The following is a 21,751-nucleotide window of genomic DNA, read 5'->3' as shown; positions in this document are numbered from 1 at the left end:
ACAAGCAGGACGGAGCCCAGCAATGGAGAGCAGTTGATGTCTGTAGGTGGAGGAGGAGGAGGTGTTCCTGGAGTGTGGCTGCAGAGCCTGGACAAACCAGAGGCTGTCTGAGAAGTTTCCCTCATGGGAACATGCCTCAGCGTGGCACATGGGGAATGCCCACTGCTGGGGGTGCCTGAACACTGCTCCTCATGCCCCATGAGCCGACCTTCCTGTCTCCATCTCCTGCACTGCCCAAACTTGCCTGGAATGCAGGATCCATCCCTGAGCCTGCAGAATGCAGGAACCTCCTGCAGTGAGGGGTCACTGCTGCAGGGGAAGTGCAAAGCTTCTGTGAGACACCTGTGAGTGTGGGCAGAGAGAGGGGTGTGCACAGCAGAGAGGGTGCTACAGGCAGGAAGCTGTCCCAGATGGGGTGCCCTGTCCCCACAGCATGGGGTACCTTGCACCCAAGGACACCACCTTTCCTTCTGGCTCTTGCCAGGAAGTTCTCAATCCAGACCATTCCCTTTTCCCACTGCTCTCCCATGGTGCTTAGTTCTCTATCCTGATGGCATCACCCATTCCTCTAGAAGCCTCCTTTAGATGGCCTTGCTGAGGGATATTCACTCCACCTGCTGAATTGACACTATAGTAGCAGCCTACAACTACTTGAAATGTGGCTTCAGAGATGATGGAGGTTTTCTTGCTAGCAGGAAGAGAAGGAAACCTCTGCAAAGTGCAGCTTGGAAGGTTCAGACTCAAAGTTAGGAAAGAGAAATGTCTCTCAAATTGTGGAGTTGTGGTGCAAGAGGTCACCCAGAGGGAGTCTGGCTCAGCCCATGGCTTTGTGTTTCAAGGAGCAGACAGCGATGGGTGCAGAGATGTGACTGAAGGTACAGAAATGCCAGGTGAGAGCCAGGTGGGAAAGCAAGATGGGTGTCAAGAGCCTGAAGGGAAAGAGGTGCAGGCATGGGCCAGTGCAGGACAGCCTGCAGCAGAGATGAGTGAGGATTCTGGCAAGGCTGAAAGGCCCCAAAGAGCAAAAGGTCTCTGTGCCCTGGGCTATGGCAGTTGCCTCTTTCATCAAAGCCTTTGAGGAGAACTTTCATTCTCAGGATTTCAGGCTCTACTTCTCCAAGGGCTGTGGTCAGGGCTTGGCCTTTCTGCTTCATCAAACAAACCAAGGGTTTTCTCACCATCAGACACCTGCATTTTGCCTTTGTCTGCCAGTAGTCACAGCCTGCAGTTACTTGCTTTAAGGAGTCCCTGGGGAGGCTTTGTCAGTAACAGCCCTCAGTGGGGCCCATTAATGCTGAAGGGCCTTGGGGCTTTGTTTCTGACTTGGACTTCTTGAGAGGTTTCCTCAGTCTCCTCTCAGCACCTGAGGTTCATGGACTCAGCCCAAATACACCATGGGGCTCGTTAAATCCTTTGGGTTTTTTCAATCCTTATAGATTGCACAGCACATTGGAGGTTTCCGAGCGCAGGAAGATTGCAAAGAGCAACTGATAAAAGTTACGTGAAAGTGTTTATTTTCTTACTTCTCATTTTAGGAATTTCTGTGACTTCTGCAGTGCCTGGCACAGGGATCACTGGAACCTGCCAGGGCCCTGCCGCCTTCCGCAATGCCCGGGGGCCTTGCGCGGGCCTTGCCGGAGCCAGGCAGTTCCCCTTGTGCTGAGCTCCCAGGGACAGCACCAGCAGCTGCACTGCCCAGGGGCTGCTCCTGCCCTGACACCTTCTCAGCACCTCTGACACCAGCAGCTCCTGCACACAGAAGGCTCCTGCTTCGCCCCCAGCACCTCTGCAGGCAGAGCTCAGCTCCAAGCACAGGAACAAGCCCAGCGCCTCCTCCTCACCCAGCCACTGCTCCTACAGCTGGGATGGCACCAGCACATCTCCTGACAGCTTCTCCTCCCTTTAGAGCACGCACCCACCATGTGTTTCAAGCCAACACTACAACAGGATTGCAAAGTCAAAGAACCCGTACCTGGATGCGCAGGGCAGGCACGGGAGATGCAGCCTCCCGAGGGAGGGCTCTCCTCTGCACTGGTTCCTGCAGGGCTCTGGCTCCTTCAATAGCCCACGCTCAGCGTGGGGGCCCCGTCACAATGGGCGTCTCCGCAGCGACCACCACGGCTTTGTGATGGCAGCAGCATCGTGCCCATGGCACCGGGCACCCAGGGGTGCTGCGGGAGTCACTTTAGGGGACCAGCCTCTGCCCAGCCGGCTCGGGGACATCCCTCACGGGCTGCTCTTCCTCAGTGCCCTTGATCCAGAGGTGGAGCATGCGAGGGGTCACAGCTCAACCTGGGCAATGGAACAGGGCATCACGGCCACCTACGACAAGTGGAGAGGGACCGACATTGGCACAGCAGAGAATCATGGAATCCCAGACTGCGTTGGGTTGGAAGGGACCTTAAAGCTCATCCAGCTCCAACCCTTGCCATGGGCAGGGACAGCTTCCACTAGAGCAGCTTGCTCCAAGCCCCTGTGTCTCTGTGCGCTCCCAGAGCATGCTGGGGATACCCCTAGAAAATCCCAGAGAATGCCTGCAGCACCTCCAGAGCACCCCATGGACCAAACCAGAGCTCATGCAGTCATAATGACCATAGTGACTGAGGACCACAGTCGTGGCTGATTCTGCAACTCCCCGTGTTCAGGTCTGCGAGGCCACAGAACCCCACGGAACCCTTCAGTGTAGGTACTGGGAGACCACAGCTGCCCCAGGGAACACAAGCTACCAGTGGAGGAGGCAAGAGCAGCTCCTCTGGTGGTTCTTGTCTTGGTGTCTCGGAGTCGATGACACCTGTGGACACAGGAGCGTGGAACGAGGTGGGTGGCGATGGCGATCTTGGGGTGCTTTAGGAGTTGCCAAGAACACCTCAAGTGACTTCCCCAGAGTGGCTGCTTTGGACTCAGTGTGTGAGTTGTGCTGGCTGAGCCGGCAGCGGAGCGCTGCGGCTGCCTTAAATCCTGGGATCTGCCCTCATTTCTTGTGGGGAGAAGAAGGGCCTGTGGGGATGGGACAAGGGGGAAGCGCTTTAACCTGACAGAGAGGGGAGATTGAGGTGAGATCTTGGAAGTTGTTCCCTGTGAGGGTGGTGGGACACTGGCACAGGGTGCCCAGCGAAGCTGTGGCTTCCCCATCTCTGGCAGTGTTCAAGATACAGCTGAAAATTACCTGCCTGTTTCCTTGGTACATGGTTGAGTTGCTTTGGAGATAAATCTGACTCTACAGATCTAACACCAAAAGGAACTGTTCACCTGCATGTGCAGTAGACACACAGATCTCTTACTGTGTCACGTGCACTTGTCAGTTATTGAGGAAAGTATCCATGGGCTGGGAAAGGAAACAGCACAGGAGGGAATTTTTAGTTAATTGTTGTTCTTCCTGGTAAAACCTGTTGGGCTTTAGCATCTTGCTCCATATTTTCCATAGTAATTGGAATGTATTTTTGTTATTAAAGGTAATATTTCATTCCCTCCTCCCCTGTGTTCTAGGAGAACAAGCAACAAAGGTCTCCCTCAATCCATCCTTCTCACAGAGTGGTGAGGTCACCCCTTGTCTCTGTGCCTCCGAACAGAGTAGTGCTGAATTCCACTTGTAAATTGAGGGAAATGTTTCTTTGGTTTACTCAGTTATTAAGAGATTGTTAAATGTGTTTAAGTCCCATGATCTATGTGAGGGGGTTTCTGCAGTAACGTAACTTGTCCAGCTGATTTCCATGCTCTAATGTAGAGCAGAATGTTTAACAACAAACAGGATAGAATAGAAATGACTGAAATTATGGTAGGCTGTAAAATTTGACTTGATTCCAGTTGCTGTTGGTGACCATCCAGAGAGGGTATCGCACAGGGATGTTGTCATGGTCAGCGTGTGGACTTGTTAGGGACAGGTTAATGGTTGGACTCGATGTTCTCAAGGGTCTTTTCAAATTAAATGATTCTGTGATTCTAAGAAAAGTTGATTTTTAGCCTTAACTCTGTCTCTCAGCAGAGCAATGACACTGCAGGCAGGCAGTGTATCTGCCACCTGAGGGAGGGAACATCAGTGCTTGCTTCAGGCTCTTTCACTTTTGGGTTGTTCTTTCCTCCCCCCTCTCAGGAGACTGATCCCCCTGGGATGGCATCTTGGCTGCCTCTCGTCACCCTGTCACTGGCGTTTGGGACGCTGGTTGGTGGGACCCACAAGGCATGTGATGAAAATTCTCTTCCCTCTAACTACTAGATCAACCAGTCTCTCATGTATTAACAGGTCTTTTATATATACATGTGTCTCTATATATTTATATGTACACTCTAATGTGATGAGGTAGTGGATTTTTCTTGGGAGCTTCAGCCCAGCCCCAGAACTAGGACTTTTCTTTAGGGTATCTTAGAGCTGTCTGTGAAGGAGAAGGGGTATTGCAGCACAGCAGAAATAATGGCAGAATCCCAGCCCCTCCAGCATGTCTTTGAAACCCTCCCACTGTCCCGCACACCATTAATCAGTATCTCTTGCAGGACTGGCTCCAGGGACATCTGCCTCCATAGACAAGAGCAGGACTGCAGCAGAAGTAGCATGAGCGCCTGGCAGAGTTTGCCTAGGACTAGTAATTGGTAGTGAGGGTGCTAGTGCTCAGTCCAAGTGTGTGGTACGTGACCATTTGAATATTGTGAGATCCCTGTGTAAAACCACATTTGGGTTTCCCCATGTGTCTGGGACACCCTTGTAATTCTCTGCTTTGCATCCCAGCCTCTGGGCGCAGTGGGCACGGGCCACTTGCGGATTGTGGTGGCAGTTTGACAAGGGAGATGGGACACAGGCGACTGCGTGAGCCAGCGTCTCCCTAGAACCTGGGCCCAGATGATCAGTACTGTGGGATGGGGGTGAGTTCACTTGCAGATAATGAGCTATCAGGGCAGTAGGATCTCCATAGCTATGCTCTGCTCTGCTGTTCTATGATATGCTGTGCCTTGCTATATGCTATATGCTGTGCTCGGACCTCTCCAAGCCGGCTGGGCAGAGGCTTGTCCCCTTGTGGCCACTCCCGCAGCACCCCTGGGTGCCCAGTGCCATGGGCACGATGCTGCCGCCATCACAAAGCCGTGGTGGTCGCTGTGGAGACGCCCATTGTGACGGGGCCCCCACGCTGAGCGTGGGCTATTGAAGGAGCCAGAGCCCTGCAGGAACCAGTGCAGAGGAGAGCCCTCCCTCGGGAGGCTGCATCTCCCGTGCCTGCCCTGCGCATCCAGGTACGGGTTCTTTGACTTTGCCATCCTCTTTTAGTGTTAGCATGAAACACATCTTGGGTACAAAGCAGGAGCCTTCTGTGTGCAGGAGGCATGTGTGTAACCCACCATCCTCCATCGTGCTTCTTGGCTCCTAAGAATAGGTAATTTCCCATCCTCTGTTTGATAACTTGGAACTTCATTATCCAAGCTCTGATACTGATGAGGAAATAGTAATGAAAGCTCCCCACCCACAGCTTCTTCGGCTGCTTTGTCAGCAACGTGATTACCAATATTCTCTGCAGTGTTATCAAACTGATGTGCCTTAAAAGCAAATTTTGACTTTCTGACACTTTCAGAAGTCTCAGTAGCACCATCAGCTCAGCTTTCTGTGCTCATGTGGTGGGGGAGGAGGAATGCAGGGCTTTAGCCTCTATTATATTTGGTTTAGCTCTGTTATGTTATGGTCTGTAAACAGTTGTGAGTCAGCTCTCCTGCTTCTGGATCTGTTGTCAAAACCTGTTGTGCTGGCTCAAAAGGTTAGTTGCTTTAAGTCTACCTCCTCTTGTCATAGAAGCACAGCCTGCTTGGGGAAAGCCAGTGACTGCTTTTCTGTTCCAGAATGGTTGTTAGCATGTGAAGTACAAATACGGTCCATTTTTGTCCCAAAGTATTTGATAATTTTTTCTATTAGAGTCTCTAGTCCTTTCCTTGCTTCCAGTTTTATAAGATCCTGTTTCTGTCTTAGCGGTGTGATATTTGGTTTCAGAGGAATAGTTACTTCTTCTGCATCTCGTGATGGTCCCGAAGCTCCTGCAGCCCATACTTGTGGATATACCCACTTCCTCGGGGATATCCGGCTCAGTGCCTGCTTTCTGTAACATAAAAACTCAGGCCTCCATAGCTTTTTTTTTCATTAGGAACATGGACCTGAATTTTCTTCCTTTAACCCTAATTGATGCATGGAATTTACTCAGTATATCTCTACCAATACCAGCATGGGGCACTCAGACATTGAAAGAACTTGATGGCTCAACCTCTGTTTGCCAGTTTCTCAAATGTAAAGGAAGGCCGGGTTCCTGTCCACCTGTGGCACCAATGCCTGCAGTGGTTTGTTTGCTTGATTGCCCTTTACAAGTATTTATAACAGAATAAGTAGCTTCTGTTTCTAGAAGGAATTTTACCTTCCCATTCCCCAACCTAACTGTAGCCAGGGGCTCTGCTGGGGAGGGATTTGAATCTTCCCCTGCTCCTCCTCAATCTTCATTTAAAAGAATCATTCTCTCTTCCTGTCCTGACGTTCCATTTAATCTCCGGTGTTTCTTTTGATTCTGAGGGCATTTTCCCTTTGAGTACAACCTGTGGAGTCTGTTCACAACCCTTTCCATGTAATCCTTGTTTCCTCTCCTCCTGGGCCACTCCCCCCTTTCCTGGTTTCTTGTGGGATAGCTACAGGCAGCAACTTTTCTCTACTTTTTTCCCCTAAAGATTCCAGTTTTATTCTGGAGCTTATCTTATGCCCCCAGATGTACATTAACAAATTCCAAGTGAAACCTGACACACTCTAACCCATGAAACAGAATGTTGTCTTATATTAATAATTGTATGAATTCTATTAATAATATCTCTACTAATAATCAGGGACTGAAAGCCCTCCCCAGTACTATTGAACCATTTGGACCATTTCAGAGAGCTTGCACCAGAGCAATAGTGGTCCGATTGTGATAGGTCTCCAAGGCCACATCCAGTATTTTTACCAAATCACATTGGTCCTCCCCCTGAAGCTTTTGTACCTTTTTCCTTGTGTCTTAAGTGGATTGACTTTTTGTTAAATGGCTTAACTCTTTCCTTCCTTCCTCCGATTCAGGATCAATAGTAGTATATTTATGCATCACCTCTTTTAATCTTCCCACGAATCCAGAAGGTGGTTCATTTACATCTTGCTTTATTTCATATAGCTTAGATCAGCTCACTGTCTTGGGGACCACATTCCTAACGCCAAATAAAATCCACCTCCGATATTGTTTCAAAGCTTGCCTGTCCCGATTAGGGTCCCAGTTAGGATTGGGGGTAGGTACGTGAAGATTCACTTTACTTGTCGCTGTGCCTGCTGTTATTTGTTGATCCACAGCAGTCTGAGCCCTACGAATAATCGTATTTGTGTCAACACTCTGAAAAGCATGATGCGTAATTACCAGCCACTTGTTTCCAGCTCTCCAAATCTATAATGGTAAAGGGAATCTTCATCATGAGCAGACCATCATTACACACAGCTTGTCTTAAAGGTTTAAGGAAATTTCACTGTCTTTCTCCAAGGACAATACAGACAGGTCCTGGAGTGCAAAATTAAAACTGCAATCCTTTTGCTGTTCAAGATGATATCTCAAAGTGAAACACATTTCTGCATAAGCTACTTCATCCCACTTTCCTTCTAGTCTCAAGAATAACATCCACCACTGATTACAGGATTTTACCAGGATCTCCCGAGTAACCAAACCCCTCGGTTTGTTCCAAAGTCTCCCCAGTGACCGAACCACCCTGGGGTTCACCCATCTGTTTCCAGTGTTGTGAAATGCAACCCAATGGGGATTTCTTCAATCCCTCCTGTGGAGACAGTGGTCCTGACCTCTACCCAGATTGTTGTAAAATGCAACCCAGTGGGGACCTTTTCAGGATCCCCCCTTTGGAGGCAGTGGTACCCATGATCCTGACCTCCACTAAATACCAAAGTCCAGACAACCAAAACTTAACTGCCTCTTACCCACCGCGCAGGGCGTCCCTCTGTGCCTTATGTGGAAAGGGACCAAAAAGAATGCCTTTTTAAAGAAATTAAATCAGGGTCTCACCGAGGTCCCGAGATTGGTTCTGGGAGCTGGGGTTCCTTTCAGGCAAACTCCCCTGATGCTGGCGTGAAGGTCCCAGAGACTCCCCGGCTCTGTGGAAAACACGGCTGAGTGTCCCTGTTCAGGCACCAAATTGTTACCATCAAAGTCGGTCAGAGAAACTCTCTAAGGCTCAATTTGGAGTTTCAGAAAGCAGCACTCTTTATTGCAGCGCTGGGAGCACACGTGAATCGTTTCACAAAGGTGAGCACACCCGTACTTGCCAACAGCAGCTCTATATTTAGCATACTCGTGCATATTCACAGCTTTTTCAGGAACTAGTTATAATATTTGCATCCTAGTTACGCATGCGCTTTCTTGCTGAGTGGGGGTCTTTGGTGGGCACCGATAGTCTTCCTCACTGTGTTTACTGAATGACCTCAGTGCTTGCGCACGCTCGCAAGGTCCTAGTGCCCAGTTAGCAGTTGGCATGTCCTTGCTTCTGCTGTGTTCCAGTCTCGCTCCAAGCTGGGCACCATTCTGCTGTCTTGAAGGCTGGCATCCTTGGTCTTATTTACTGTCTCCTTAGTTGTTATCAGTCCCATGATGTTCCTTCCCCCATCAGCCAAACATTCCTTTCTCTCTACACGTTAGGAAGTTAGAACATTTTGTCTTATTCGACTATGCTAAAGGCACACACACTATTGTTAGTTTAAGATTAAGGTTACAACACAGTGAGCACAGGGGCATGCTGGGGACACAGGGACCATAGGGACATGGTGGGTCACATGGGGACCATGTGGACACAGACATCACAATGACCATGGAGACATGGGACCACAGGGGTGGCTGATTCTGGAACACCCCATGTTCAGGTGTGTGAGGCCACAGAACCCCACAGAACCCTTCACCAGAGGCACATGGAGACAACAACTGCTCCTTGGAACACAAGATACTGGTGGAGGAGGCAAGAGCAGCTCCTCTGGTGGTTCCCGTCTTGGTGCCTGGGCAGGCCGCAGGGCTGGTGCTGGCCTCAGGGCTGAGGTCCCATCACCTGGGCAGGCAGCAGGGCTCGTGCTGACATCAGGGTTGAGCTCCCAGCCCCCTGGGTGGTGTTTTGGCTGGGACAGATTTAATTCTCTTTCCTGTAGCTGATGCAGTGCTGTGTTCTGGCTTTATTCTGGCAATAATGCTGGTAACACACTGATGCTTTAGTTGTTGCTCAGTAGCACTTACCCTGATCAAGGACTTTTCAGTCTCTCATGCTCTGCAGTGAGGAGGGGCACAAGAAGCTGGGAGGAAGCAGACAGGACCTCTGACCCAAACTAGCCAAAGAGGTATTCCATCCCACAGCACGTCCTGCCCAGGATAGAAACTGGGGGAGTCACCCTGAAGGGATGGGATTGGATCAGGCTGGGTATTGCTCAGTGGGTACTGAGCAATTGCATTGGGCATCACTGCTGGTTAGCATTATCCTCTCTCCTGTCTAGTTTTATGCTCTGTCCCTTTTAAACCACAACAGCTCTACAGGAGCAAAGTTTGCTGTACAGCTCTTCATTGCGATTTTAGTGATAGAAGATTTTACCTTTTCTGTTGTTGTTGCTCCAGGTTTGGTTTTTCACTTCTTTTCATGACTTTGTTCTTGCATTTTAAAGAGCTCTGCCTGGTGGGTGAGTTATTTCTCTCTCTATAATTCCTGCGGGTTTCCAACCTGCACCTTGCTCCTTCAGCTGCTGATTGCCAGGTTTTCCATGTGGGTCCTTCCCTCCGTGTGCATTCCATGCCCGTTCCGGTTCTGTAGCATTCCTGTCAGCAGCCTGGCGGAGGTGCAGAGCAGCTCCTGCTCCCCAGCTCCCTGTGGCCATAGTTGTGGTCGCTGCCGTTTCCCTGCCACGGGCAGATTCTCAGTCTGCAGCTGAGGGTTGCTTTTCCGCGGGGGGGGTCTTGTCTGGGGCTGGGCAGGGTGGGGGCTGGCTCCGGCCATCTGCGCTGTCGTGTCTGGCCGTGGGACCGTGTATTGAGTCGGTGGGATTTGTGCTCACTGTTAACAGTACACAGTGTAGGGAACGCAGGAATCTGGTTTGTTTTCCATGCGGATTGAAGTAAAAGGAAGCACTTGGTGGCATGAAGCCATCCCTTTCTTGTGGGGTTGCGGGATGAAGGATGCTGTGAGCGTGCGGGGTGCAGGGGAGCCCAGCGTGGCTGCTGCGGGCCTTCAGGTTTGTCTTTTACTGAGACTGACTCTGCGGCTCTGGCAGCAGAGGGCAGAGGCTGGTCCCCCTGCGGCCACTGCGGGAACATTCCTGGGTGCCCGGTGCCATGGGCACGATGCTGCTGCCATCACAAAGCGGTGGTGGTCGCTGTGGAGACGCCCATTGTGACGGGGCCCCCACGCTGAGCGTGGGCTATTGAAGGAGCCAGAGCCCTGCAGGAACCAGTGCAGAGGAGAGCCCTCCCTCGGGAGGCTGCATCTCCCGTGCCTGCCCTGCGCATCCAGGTACGGGTTCTTTGACTTTGCAATCCTGTTGTAGTGTTGGCTTGAAACACATGGTGGGTGCGTGCTCTAAAGGGAGGAGAAGCTGTCAGGAGATGTGCTGGTGCCATCCCAGCTGTAGGAGCAGGGGCTGGGTGAGGAGGAGGCGCTGGGCTTGTTCATGTGCTTGGAGCTGAGCTCTGCCTGCAGAGGTGCTGGGGGCGAAGCAGGAGCCTTCTGTGTGCAGGAGCTGCTGGTGTCAGAGGTGCTGAGAAGGTGTCAGGGCAGGAGAACTTCTCCCTTGTCAGAGCCTGGGGGAGTGCAAGGGTCACCCCAGCTCCCAGGAGCCCCCCCTTGGTTGCATTCCCTGCCCCGGGCAGAGGGATGAGCTCATCGCCAGCATCCTCACAGGAAAGATTAAGGGGAAATCCCCCATCTGCACCCTCAAAACCCGGCAGGATCCCCCCATATCTCCAGTTGCTGCCTCCCCAATGATCTGTGGGGTGGTCTCTGGTGGCTGTAGCTACTCTTTGAGGGCTCCATTGGTCCCCCAAACTACTCTGCCACCCACAGTGATTGGGGACATTCCCATGAGCTTCTACATCCCCCAAAACCTCCAGTTTCTTTCTGAACCCCAAATCCCCCCCCCTTTACTGTCATGGGCAAACAGGGGCACTGAAGAGTCAGGGTACCCTGGGACAAATGGAACCCCTAGTTTTGGGACACTGGATGTTCCCCAAATCCCTGCAGCACCCTAGGGAGTTTAGGGGATCCCCCTGAATGTCCAAATCCCCTCTGAACCCCCAAACTCTTCTCCTCAACACATCTTCACCCTAGGGGAACGTTGCTCACCCAAGAGTGACTCAGGGTGCCCTGGGACCCAGGTAGCTCCTGTTTTCGGCACATGGGAGATCCCCAATATAATGTGCTTCCTACAGCGAGTTATGGGGAATCCTCCCGAACCCCCAAATGTTCCTTGAACCCCCAAATCCCTCCAACCCCCCAAATGCCTCCCATTTCTGGCAATGGGGCTCCCTAGGGCATCCAATGAGATTCGGCTGCCCTGGGATTGATGGACCCCCATTTTTAGGGGAGAAGAAGTCCCCCAAAAGCCACCTCAAGGAGTTCTGAATCCCCAAATTCCCCCTGGGATCCCCCAACGTCTCCTCAAACCCAAAGCCCGCAGCTCCAAAGCCCTCCCCCAGCTCAGCGCAGTGGCACAAAACCGCTAAAATGGGGTGTCCTGAAAATTGGGGTCCCCCCAGCACCTCCCCTGGGGGTCCCATAAGTTGCTCTGGGACCTCAAATCCCCTGGGGGGACCCCAACTTTGCTTTGGGTTTCAGTAGTGAATTCACGGGGCCAGAGGCAGTGGATCCCCCCAAACAGGCACCCCAATAAAGGGGTATCCCAAAACCACGCTGCCCCCCAGAGGGCCCTGGAAGCATCCAAAACAATCGTGGTGCCCCCCTAAATTCTGGGGTACCCCAAATCTCCCTGTAGCAACACAAGAGCTGGCAGGAAACCCAAATGAGGGCCCTGGGGCAGCCCAAAAATGACCTGCACCCTCCCATCACCCTGGGGCCTCCAACCGCAAATGAGCCCAGGGGACACAAAGTCCTGGAGGGGCCCCAAAAGGCTGCTCCCCCCCCAAAAGACATCAGCACCAAAACACTCCTTGTTGCCGCCGAACCACGCTCCATGGGGCATTCCAGCCTCAACTCCCCCGGGTGTCAGGGAGCTGGGGGGCAGCCCCATATTAGGGGGTGCCTAATTTGGGGTGTCCCCCAAAAAGACCAAGGAGGTCGTGTGGGGGATGAGTAGGAGCGCCTGTGGCAGGGACCGGGAGCACTGGGATATTGAAACCTGTTGTGGTTTAAGCCCAGCCGGCAACCCAGAACCATGCAGCCGCTCGCTCACTCCCCTCCTTCCTTCCCCCGCTCTCAGAGGGATGGGGATGAGAATCGAAAGAATGTGACTCCCATGGGTTGAGATAAGAGCAGTCCAGTAACTAAGGTATAACACAAACCACTGCTGCTACCACCAATAATAATAATGATATCTAATAAGAAGGGGAGAGAATACAACTGCTCACCACATGCCGACCAATACCCAGTCTGAGTCTGACCCCAGCAGTGATCACACCCTTCCAGGTAACTGCCCCCAGGTTATAGACTGTGCATGACGTGCTGTGGTATGGAATACCTCCCTGGCTAGTTTGGGTCAGGTGTCCTACGTCTGCTTCCTCCCGGCTTCCCCTCTTCCCTGGCAGTGCATGAGACTCAGAAAGTCCTTGGTCAGAGTGAACATTACTGAGCAGCAACTAAAAACACGGGCGTTATCAGCGCAGTTCCCAGGCTGAAAGTCAAAACTACAGCACGGCACCAGCTACTAAGAAAGAGAAAAATGACTGCTACTGCTAACCCAGGACAAAACCCCAGCAGTATCTGGGCCCCCCTCCATCTCCTCCCCATCCCCGACTTCTATCCCCCAGAGGTTGCCCGAGCACAGTCACTGTATCTCACAAGCGAGATTCCACCAGAGCTGAGAATCGTGAGTCTGCTGTTTTGTTGGATGCCACCAAATAGTTCAGGACTGCCTTTGCACCTGCATCAGGACTGCCAGAAAACACCCAGTGTGGGGCAGTGTCTATAATCTACCAATTGTGGACATGCAGTATCGGTTTGCTCCTTCTCACACCCTTTCCCCTGACCGAAGGGGTTGAGGACGGCCTCTACCTGGGTTCCCATACCCTTAGGTAGAGAGTATTGTGGAGGGTACATTTTGTCTAGTTAAGCCCACCAGCACTTTTGGATCACTGACTAATGCTGCGCTTGAGCATTTTGGGCATCTCCCCACTGCCCCAGTCCTGCCAGCCCATCTGTGCCAAGCACTTAAAATCACAGTATCACAGTATCACAGTATGTTAGAGATTGGAAGGGACCTCAAAAGATCATCTAGTCCAATCCCCCTGCCAGAGCAGGAACACCTAGATGAGGTTACACAGGAATGTGTCCAGGCGGGTTTTGAATGTCTCCAGAGAAGGAGACTCCACAACCCCCCTGGGCAGCCTGTTCCAGTGTTCTGTCACCCTCACTGAGGAGAAGTTTCTTCTCAAGTTTAAGTGGAACCTCTTGTGTTCCAGTTTGTACCCATTACCCCTTGTCCTATCATTGTTTGCCACCGAGAAGAGCCTGGCTCCATCCTCGTGACACTCCCCCTTTATATATTTATATACACTAATAAGGTCACCCCTCAGTCTCCCCTTCTCCAAACTATAGAGACCCAGCTCCCTCAGCCTTTCCTCATAAGGGAGATGCTCCACTCCCTTCATCATCTTAGTTGCCCTGCGCAACTAAGAGTAATGAGGACGTATTTAATAAACTTAAAGTTTTTCTTAAAAGCCACAGCTTCTCTGGGCACCCTGTGCCACTGTCTCACCACCCTCACAGGAAAGAGCTTCTGCCTAAGAGCTTATCTCAGTCTCCCCTCTGGCAGGTTAAAGCCATTCCCCTTGTCCTGTCCCTACAGGCCCTGTTCCAAAGCCTCTCTCCAGGTTTCTTGTAGCCCCTTTAGGCTCTGGGAGCTGCCTGAAATTCTCCCCTTAAGGAGCCTTCTCTTCTCACAGCTGTGCTGAGGATCCCCTCTGAGCAGGGACAACACAAAGCCTTTTCCATGTGCCTCGCTCACTTAGCTGTGCTCTCCCTGCTTGTCAGCACTGGCATCTTTGTCCCCCTCCATCTCCTCTCCATCCCTTGATCTGGTGCTGTCAGTGCAGTGCAGGGTTGTGCCTCCAGCAGTGAACACCCTCATCTGCAGCTTGAGGAACCAGGAGCTCAAGGATGCTGTGAGGAAGCTGGTGTCTGGATGTGTTTCAGCAGCCATACACTGCTTGCTTTACCCTGGAAAGGGCTTCCAGTGTATGTCATGACAGGCCAAGTCTGTCTTGGCTGCTTTACAGTTGTTTTCTTTTTTCCACTTGTGATGTTGCTATCTTCAAAGCCATGTCAGTTTTCATCCCCTGCTACTTCAGTATCTGCCCACGTTGTCTGACCCACAGACGTTGTGTCGATGGGGTCTCTTACTGTATTTGAGTAAAAGAAATGATCCTGCAGCAGCTTCCTCTCTGTGCTATGTGCTCCCATGGCAGGAATGAAGGGGAATGAAATCAGCTTTCTGGCTGCTCCAGCTCTGGGATGGCTGCTCTGTGCCTGGAGCAGGAAGAGCTCTTGAGGAGCCCAAGGGCCGGGGCTGTTGTGCTGGTGTGAGGAGATGGGATGGCATGGGGGGGCTGCAGAGCTCTCAGGGTGTCCTGGGCAGGAGAGCAGGGGACACAGGGGTCCCTGCAGGGGACTCCCCTGCAATGGCCCAGGCTGGGGCTGCCTGGCTGGGAGCAGCCCATGGGAAAGGGCTGGGTGGGCAGGAGCTGGACAGGAGGCAGCGTGTGCCCTGGCAGCAAGGGAGGACAGCAGCATGGTGGGCTGTATGACCAGGAGCACGGCAGGAGAACAAGGGAAGGGATGCTCTGGAATACTCCATCCAGGTTTCAGATCCTCAATTCAAGAACGCTATTGGAAAGCAGGAGTGGGTTTGAAAACAGGCCCTGAGGACAGGCAGGGACTGGAGCACGGTGCCTGTGGGGAGAGGCTGGGGGAGCTGGGCTTGTCCAGCCCGGAGAAGGGAAGGCTGATGGGGACCTGAGATCTTGGGAAGGGAAGGCTGTTGGGGACTGGCTGCCTGTACCGGCAAGGAGGACATGGAGAATACAGAACCAGGCTCCTCACCATGGTGCCTGGTGGGAGGACAAAAGGCAATGGGGGATAGTGGCAGAGGAGAGGTTGAGCCAGGACATAAGGAAACCTTTTTCCCATAGGCTCAGGCAAGTGCTGCATCAGGTCACCCAGAGAGGCTGTGCAGTCTCTGGCTTTGGGGATTTCCAACTCAAACTGAATCAAGCCTTGAACAATTTGCTCTGACCCTGTCCCTGATGGTTTGGACTTGAGACCTCCTGGGGTCCCTTCCAACCTCTGCTCTCTTATGATCCTACAATGATGGGCTTATGAAGGGTCACAAAGATGCTCTGAGGGCTGGAACATGTGTCTAGTTATGACAGGTGAGAGCTGGGAGTGTTCAGCCTGGAGAAGAGAAGGCTCCAGGGAGACCTTACTAAACTCATACCTAAACAGGGCCTACAAGAAATCTGGAGAGGGGCTTTTTGCAAGGGAATGTAGGGACGGGACAAGGGGGAATGGCTTTAACCTGACCAAGGGGAGAGTGAGATGAGATCTCAGGAGGAAGCTCTTCCCTGTGAAGGTACTGAGGCGCTGGCACAGGTTGCCCAGAGAAGCTGTGGCTGCCCCATCCCTGGCAGTGTTCAAGACCAGGTTGGACACAGGGGCTTGGAGCAATCTGCTCTAGTGGAAGGTGTCCCTGCCTGTGGCAGGGGTTGGAGCTGGATGAGCTCTAAGGTCCCTTCCAACCCAACGCAGTCTGGGATTCCAGGATTCAGGTATCAATAGCATGTTGAGGAGAGGATGCCTTTGAAGGGAGGCTTGAAAGGGGCCTCTCAGGCTTTCCCAGAGCACACAGAGCATTTCCCAGTCTGGAATATAGGAAATATTGGACCAAGGCCGTGCAGCCAAAGCGAGGCAGAGCAGCGCTGCTGGGCTGCAGCTAAGGGCTGTCCTAGGCAGAAGTGGCAAGAGAGCAGAGAACACCTCCTTGGATAGGGGATGCCCTTCTTGCAATGACTGCAGTGACAAAGCCCCAGTCCCTGCCCATAGGTCTCCCCAGTGGGAATCCCAGGTCCCAGCATGACCATGCCACCTCAGCCAGCACAGAGCCTCTTCCCACATCCCTCCTCGCATGCAGCATCCACTGCAGTGGCCAAAAAACCAGAGCAAGAGCCAGGCCCAGCACTCACCTGCCAGCGAGCCCACGGCAATGCTTGCCAGCATCATGGGCAGCACCACATTCTGTGCGTCTCTGGAGAAGAGAAACCATTGTGTCTGCACCCAGACTGAATTTAACCCCCCCAAACAACCTCCAAGCAAAAATCTACCTTCACGGATGCGTTGCCCACAATTTCTGGCTTGGAAAATGGTTCTAGGAGAGATGCAGTGACTGCCAGCATTCAAACCCACAGTTCCACAGGTCCCACACCCAAAGCACCTTCAAGCTCTCTGGCTGTGGAGGAGGAAGGTCTCTCACCCACAATGTGCAGCTGGAACCAGCACGTGGCCTCCTGCTGGGACCTGAAGCTCTACAGCCAGTGGTCCCCTTGCTGCAGCCCCATCTGCAGCAAAGAGTTCCTTCTGTTGAACCTCACGTGGTTCTCATGGGGGGAGCGGTGGTGCTGGCTCCATCGAAAGCATAACTGAGGATGGCTCCTTCCTGCTGGGCAGTTTTGTATTCCCAGTGACAGCTCTGCCACCCTGCAGCAGTGGAACCGTCAAGTGCACGGTGCAGCCCATGGCCAAGACGAGTCTCTCCGATGCCAGCCTGAGGTCAGTGGAGCAGCACGGAGAGAGTGTGCCTCCTCCACCGGTACCTTGTGTTCCATGAGGCAGCTGTCGTCTCCCAGTGCCTCCACTTAAGGGTTCTGTGGGGTTCCGTGGCCTCGCACGCCTGAACATGGGGAGTTCCAGAAACAGCCACCCCTGAGTTCCCCATGTCCCCATGTTCATTGTGATGCATGAGCTCATTTCGAGCCCATGGGTGCTCTGGAGGTGCTGCAGGCATTCTCTGGGATTCTGTAGGGGTATCCCCGGGATACTCCGGGAGTGCACAAAGACACAGGGCCTTGGAGCAAGCTGCTCTAGTGGAAGCTGTCCCTGCCCATGGCAAGGGTTGGAGCTGGATGAGCTTTAAGGTCCCTTCCAGCCCACCCCAGTCTGGGATTCCATGATTCTCTGCTGTGCCAATGTCGGTCCCTCTCCACTTGTCGTAGGTGGCCGTGATGCCCTGTTCCATTGCCCAGGTTGAGCTGTGACCCCTCGCATGCTCCACCAACAGACCAAAGGCACTGAGGAAGAGCAGCCCATGAGGGACCTCCACGAGCCGGCTGGGCAGAGGCTGGTCCCCTACAGTGACTCCCGGAGCACCCCTGGGTGCCCAGTGCCATGGGCACGATGCTGCCGCCATCACAAAGCCGTGGTGGTCGCTGTGGAGACGCCCATTGTGACGGGGCCCCCACGCTGAGCGTGGGCTATTGAAGGAGCCAGAGCCCTGCAGGAACCAGTGCAGAGGAGAGCCCTCCCTCGGGAGGCTGCATCTCCCGTGCCTGCCCTGCGCATCCAGGTACGGGTTCTTTGACTTTGCCATCCTCTTTTAGTGTTGGCTTGACCCTTGTAAAAAGCCCCTCTCCGGATTTCTTGTAGGCCCTGGTTAGCTATGGGCAGATAGCTAAGATGTCTCCCTAGAACCTTCTCTTTTCCAGGTTGAACACTCAAATCTCTCAACATGTCTTCATCACAGAATTGTTTCAGCCCTCGTGGCATCTCTGTGGCCTTTTACAACCCCATCATTGTAGGATCATAAGAGAACAGAGGTTGGAAAGCACCCCAGGAGGTCTCAAGTCCAACCCATCAGGAACAGGGTCAGAGAAAGCGGTTCAAGGCTTGATTCAGTCGGAGTTGGAAATCCCCAAAGCCAGAGACTGCACAGCCTCTCTGGGTGACCTGATGCAGCACTTGCCTGAGCCTATGGGAACAAGGTTTCCGTCTGTCCTGGCTCAACCTCTCCTCTGTCACTGTCCCCCATTGCCTTTTGTCCTCCCACCAGGCACCATGGTGAGGAGCCTGGCTCTGTATTCTCCATGTCCTCCTTGGCGGTACAGGCAGCCAGTCCCCAACAGCCTTCCCTTCCCAAGATCTCAGGTCCCCATCAGCAGCCCAGCTCCCCTAGCCACTCCCCAAAGGCACCATAATCCAGTCCCTGCCTGTCCTCAGGGCCCATTGCTAAACCCACTCCTGCTTGCCAATAGCGTTCCTGAATTGGGGATCTGAAACCTGGATGGAGTATTCCAGAGCATCCCTTCCCTTGTTCTCCTGCCGTGCTCCTGGTCATACAGCCCGCCATGCTGCTGTCCTCCCTTGCTGCCAGGGCACACGCTGCCTCCTGTCCAGCTCCTGCCCACCCAGCCCTTTCCCATGGGCTGCTCCCAGCCAGGCAGCCCCAGCCTGGGCCATTGCAGGGGAGTCCCCTGCAGGGACCCCTGTGTCCCCTGCTCTCCTGCCCAGGACACCCTGAGAGCTCTGCAGCCCCCCCATGCCATCCCATCTCCCCACACCAGCACAACAGCCCCGGCCCTTGGGCTCCTCAAGAGCTCTTCCTGCTCCAGGCACAGAGCAGCCATCCCAGAGCTGGAGCAGCCAGAAAGATGATTTCATTCCCCTTCATTCCTGCCATGGGAGCACATAGCACAGAGAGGAAGTTGCTGCAGGATCATTTATTGAACTCAAATACTGTGACAGCCCCCTCTGACACAAAGTCTGTGGGTCACACAACACGAGCGGCTACTTAAGCAGGAGGAGATGAAAACTGACATTTCTATGAACACAACATCATCAAAAATTGAAACAGGAAAACAACTGTAAAGCAGCCAAGACAGACTTGGCCTGTCATGACCTACAATGGAAGCGTTTTGGAGAGGACAGCAGGCAGCCTATGGCTGCTGAAACACATCAAGTCAGCAGCTTCCTCACAGCATCCTTGAGCTCCTGGTTCCTCAGGCTGTAGATGAGGGGGTTCACTGCTGGAGGCACCACCGAGTACAGCACTGACAGCACCAGATCCAGGGATGGGGAGGAGATGGAGGGGGGCTTCAAATAGGTAAAGGTACCAGTGCTGACAAAGAGGGAGACCACAGTCAGGTGAGGGAGGCACGTGGAAAAGGCTTTGTGGCGTCCCTGCTCAGAGGGGATCCTCAGCACGGCCCTGAAGATCTGCACATAGGACCCCACAATGAACACAAAACAGCCAAGTACTAGAAAGCAACTTAGCACAACAAGTCCAACTTCCCTGAGGTAGGAATGTGAGCAGGAGAGCTTGAGGATCTGGGGGATTTCACAGAAGAACTGCTCCACAGCATTGCCTCGGCAGAGGGGCAGTGAAAATGTATTGGCTGTGTGCAGCAGAGCATAGAGAAACCCAGCGCCCCAGGCAGCTGCTGCCATGTGGACACAAGCTCTGCTGCCCAGGAGGCTCCCGTAGTGCAGGGGCTTGCAGATGGCCACGTAGCGGTCGTAGGACATGAGAGTGAGGAGAGAAAACTCTGCTGACATGAAAAAGAGAAAGAAAAAGATCTGTGCAGCACAACCTGTGTAGGAGATGGCCCTGGTGTCCCACAGGGAATTGGCCATGGATCTGGGGACAGTGGTGGAGATGCAGGCCAGGTCCAGCAGGGAGAGGTTGAGGAGGAAGAAGTACATGGGGGTGTGGAGGTGCTGGTCGCAGGCTGTGCTGGTGATGATGAGGCCGTTGCCCAGGAGCGCAGCCAGGAAGATGCCCAGGAAGAGCCAGAAGTGCCAGAGCTGCAGCTCCCGCCTGGCTGCGAATGGCAGGAGGAGGAAGTGGGTGATGGAGCTGCCGTTGGACATCTGCTGCCTCTGGGCATGGGGCACTGTCACAGGAGAAAAAGGCAGTGACAGGTTAGGACAGGAGGGATGTCAGATATAGAAGTTCAATTTACACACTCACAACTGTGAACACTTTCAGGCTACAGAAGAGAGGCTCAGTGTGAGTTGGTTGTGATTATCTCTGAGGTTGGTTGGTTTCTTTGTTTTCCCGGTGTCACAGCTGACAAGTGACATTTTAGGGATAAATTTGCTAAGAAGTATTTTGAAAGCAACTGTGAAGAGTCTGAGCATGGGACAGTCAAAAGAGCTCAATTGTCTGTGGGTTCGTGCCTACCCAAATTGCTGCAGAGTCCATCAGTCTGGTTCTCAGCTGCCCTGCACTTTCCAGAGGGACAGTCAGCTCCTTGCCCAGCAGAGCATGGCCAGCAGCCACCTCCAGTGCCAGGCACCAAGAGAGCTGCCTGAACGCACCCTCCCCAGGCCGGGGCTGCACTTTCCCCCCACTCCCTGCCCATGTCTCTGCTGCCTGGAGCTGTCCCTGCCAGGAGCTGCTGCTCTGGGCCCAGCTCTGCTCCCTCTCAGTGCTCCCAGAGCCCATCCCATGGGCTGTGTGCTCAGCTCTGCCCTGCACACCCCTCCCGGCAGCAGGGCTCTGCCCAGGGGCAGCTCTGCCTCTGCAGGGGCTCAGGAGCAGCTCACACAAGTCCTGACAAGACTCTCGGTGCCTTCTCCAAAGCAGAGAAGGAAATTCCCAGCTCCCACTGCCCAACCTGCCCACCAAGAGTGGAAAACATCAGAGCTCAGGATCCTTCCCTATCAGGCAATCGCTGCCTCAGTGTCTTTCAGAAGGACCCTCTGCAAACGTGCTCAGAGAGATGTGGAGCTGTGAGCAGCCCTGACCCACACAGCACCCTCTCCAGTGCACAAGAACACTTCTACTGCCCTGCCAGGGGTTGTTGCTTACCTCCAGCGCCTCTCCCCCAGCGCCGTGGGGAGCTCCCGGGCAGGCTGAGTGCTGACCCTGGCAGGCAGCAGAGTCCCTGCCCCTGCACACAGCCCCTGGGCTGCAGGCACCCTGCTCGCAAGGACAGCGCTGGGCACCCCTGCCTGCACACCCACATTCACAGCCTGCAGCCAGCCCCGGGACAAGGGACCTGCCTTGTCCTGTCCCTCGCATGGTGCAGAGGGAAGCCCTGCTCTGCAGCACATCCTCCTCCTTATCTGCACAGAGAAACCAAGAGAGTCCTCCTGACAGATCCCATGGACTGTCTGAGGCAGCAGCTTGAGCAGATCCCTCCAGGAACTGCGGCTGCATTGCCCTGCACCCAGAGCCTTACCATGCACAGGGCTGGGAAGGTTTCTCCTGCAGGGAGCTCTCAGCATCCTCCACTGCCAAGTGCCTTTAAGCTCTCTGAGGCTCGCAGGTCTGCCCTTGGTCCCAGCTCAGCAGGAGAGGCCCAGCCCAAGGTGGCTCTGCCTCTGTCCCACTGGGCTCCCTCCATGGCTCCCTGGAGCTCTAGAGGAACCCCATGGTTAACAGCCTGAAGCAAGCACTGCTGTTCCCTCCCTCAGCTGGCAGACACACTGCCTGCCTGCAGTGTCATTTCTCTGCTGAGAGATGGAGTTTGGTGTAAACAAAGTTTCTCACAATTACAGAATCATTTAGATTCAAAAAGACCCGTAA

At 53.5% G+C, this 21,751-nt stretch overlaps 1 protein-coding gene across 1 annotated transcript; it reads right to left on the bottom strand.

The window, feature by feature from the left end:
* Positions 1 to 19,173: 19,173 nt before the first annotated feature.
* On the bottom strand, positions 19,174 to 20,088 carry LOC308228493 (olfactory receptor 14J1-like; the record flags this gene model as incomplete). The annotated part of the gene is made up of 1 exon (XM_080631879.1): positions 19,174 to 20,088. The coding sequence occupies one exon, from the start codon at positions 20,086 to 20,088 to the stop codon at positions 19,174 to 19,176; it is 915 nt and encodes a 304-aa protein (XP_080488005.1).
* Between the last annotated feature and the right edge of the window lie 1,663 nt (positions 20,089 to 21,751).

The sequence above is a fragment of the Psittacula echo genome (genome assembly GCF_963264785.1).
Source record: "Psittacula echo genome assembly, chromosome: 19".
NCBI lineage: Eukaryota > Metazoa > Chordata > Aves > Psittaciformes > Psittacidae > Psittacula > Psittacula echo.
This window is presented reverse-complemented; position numbering and strand designations above follow the sequence as displayed.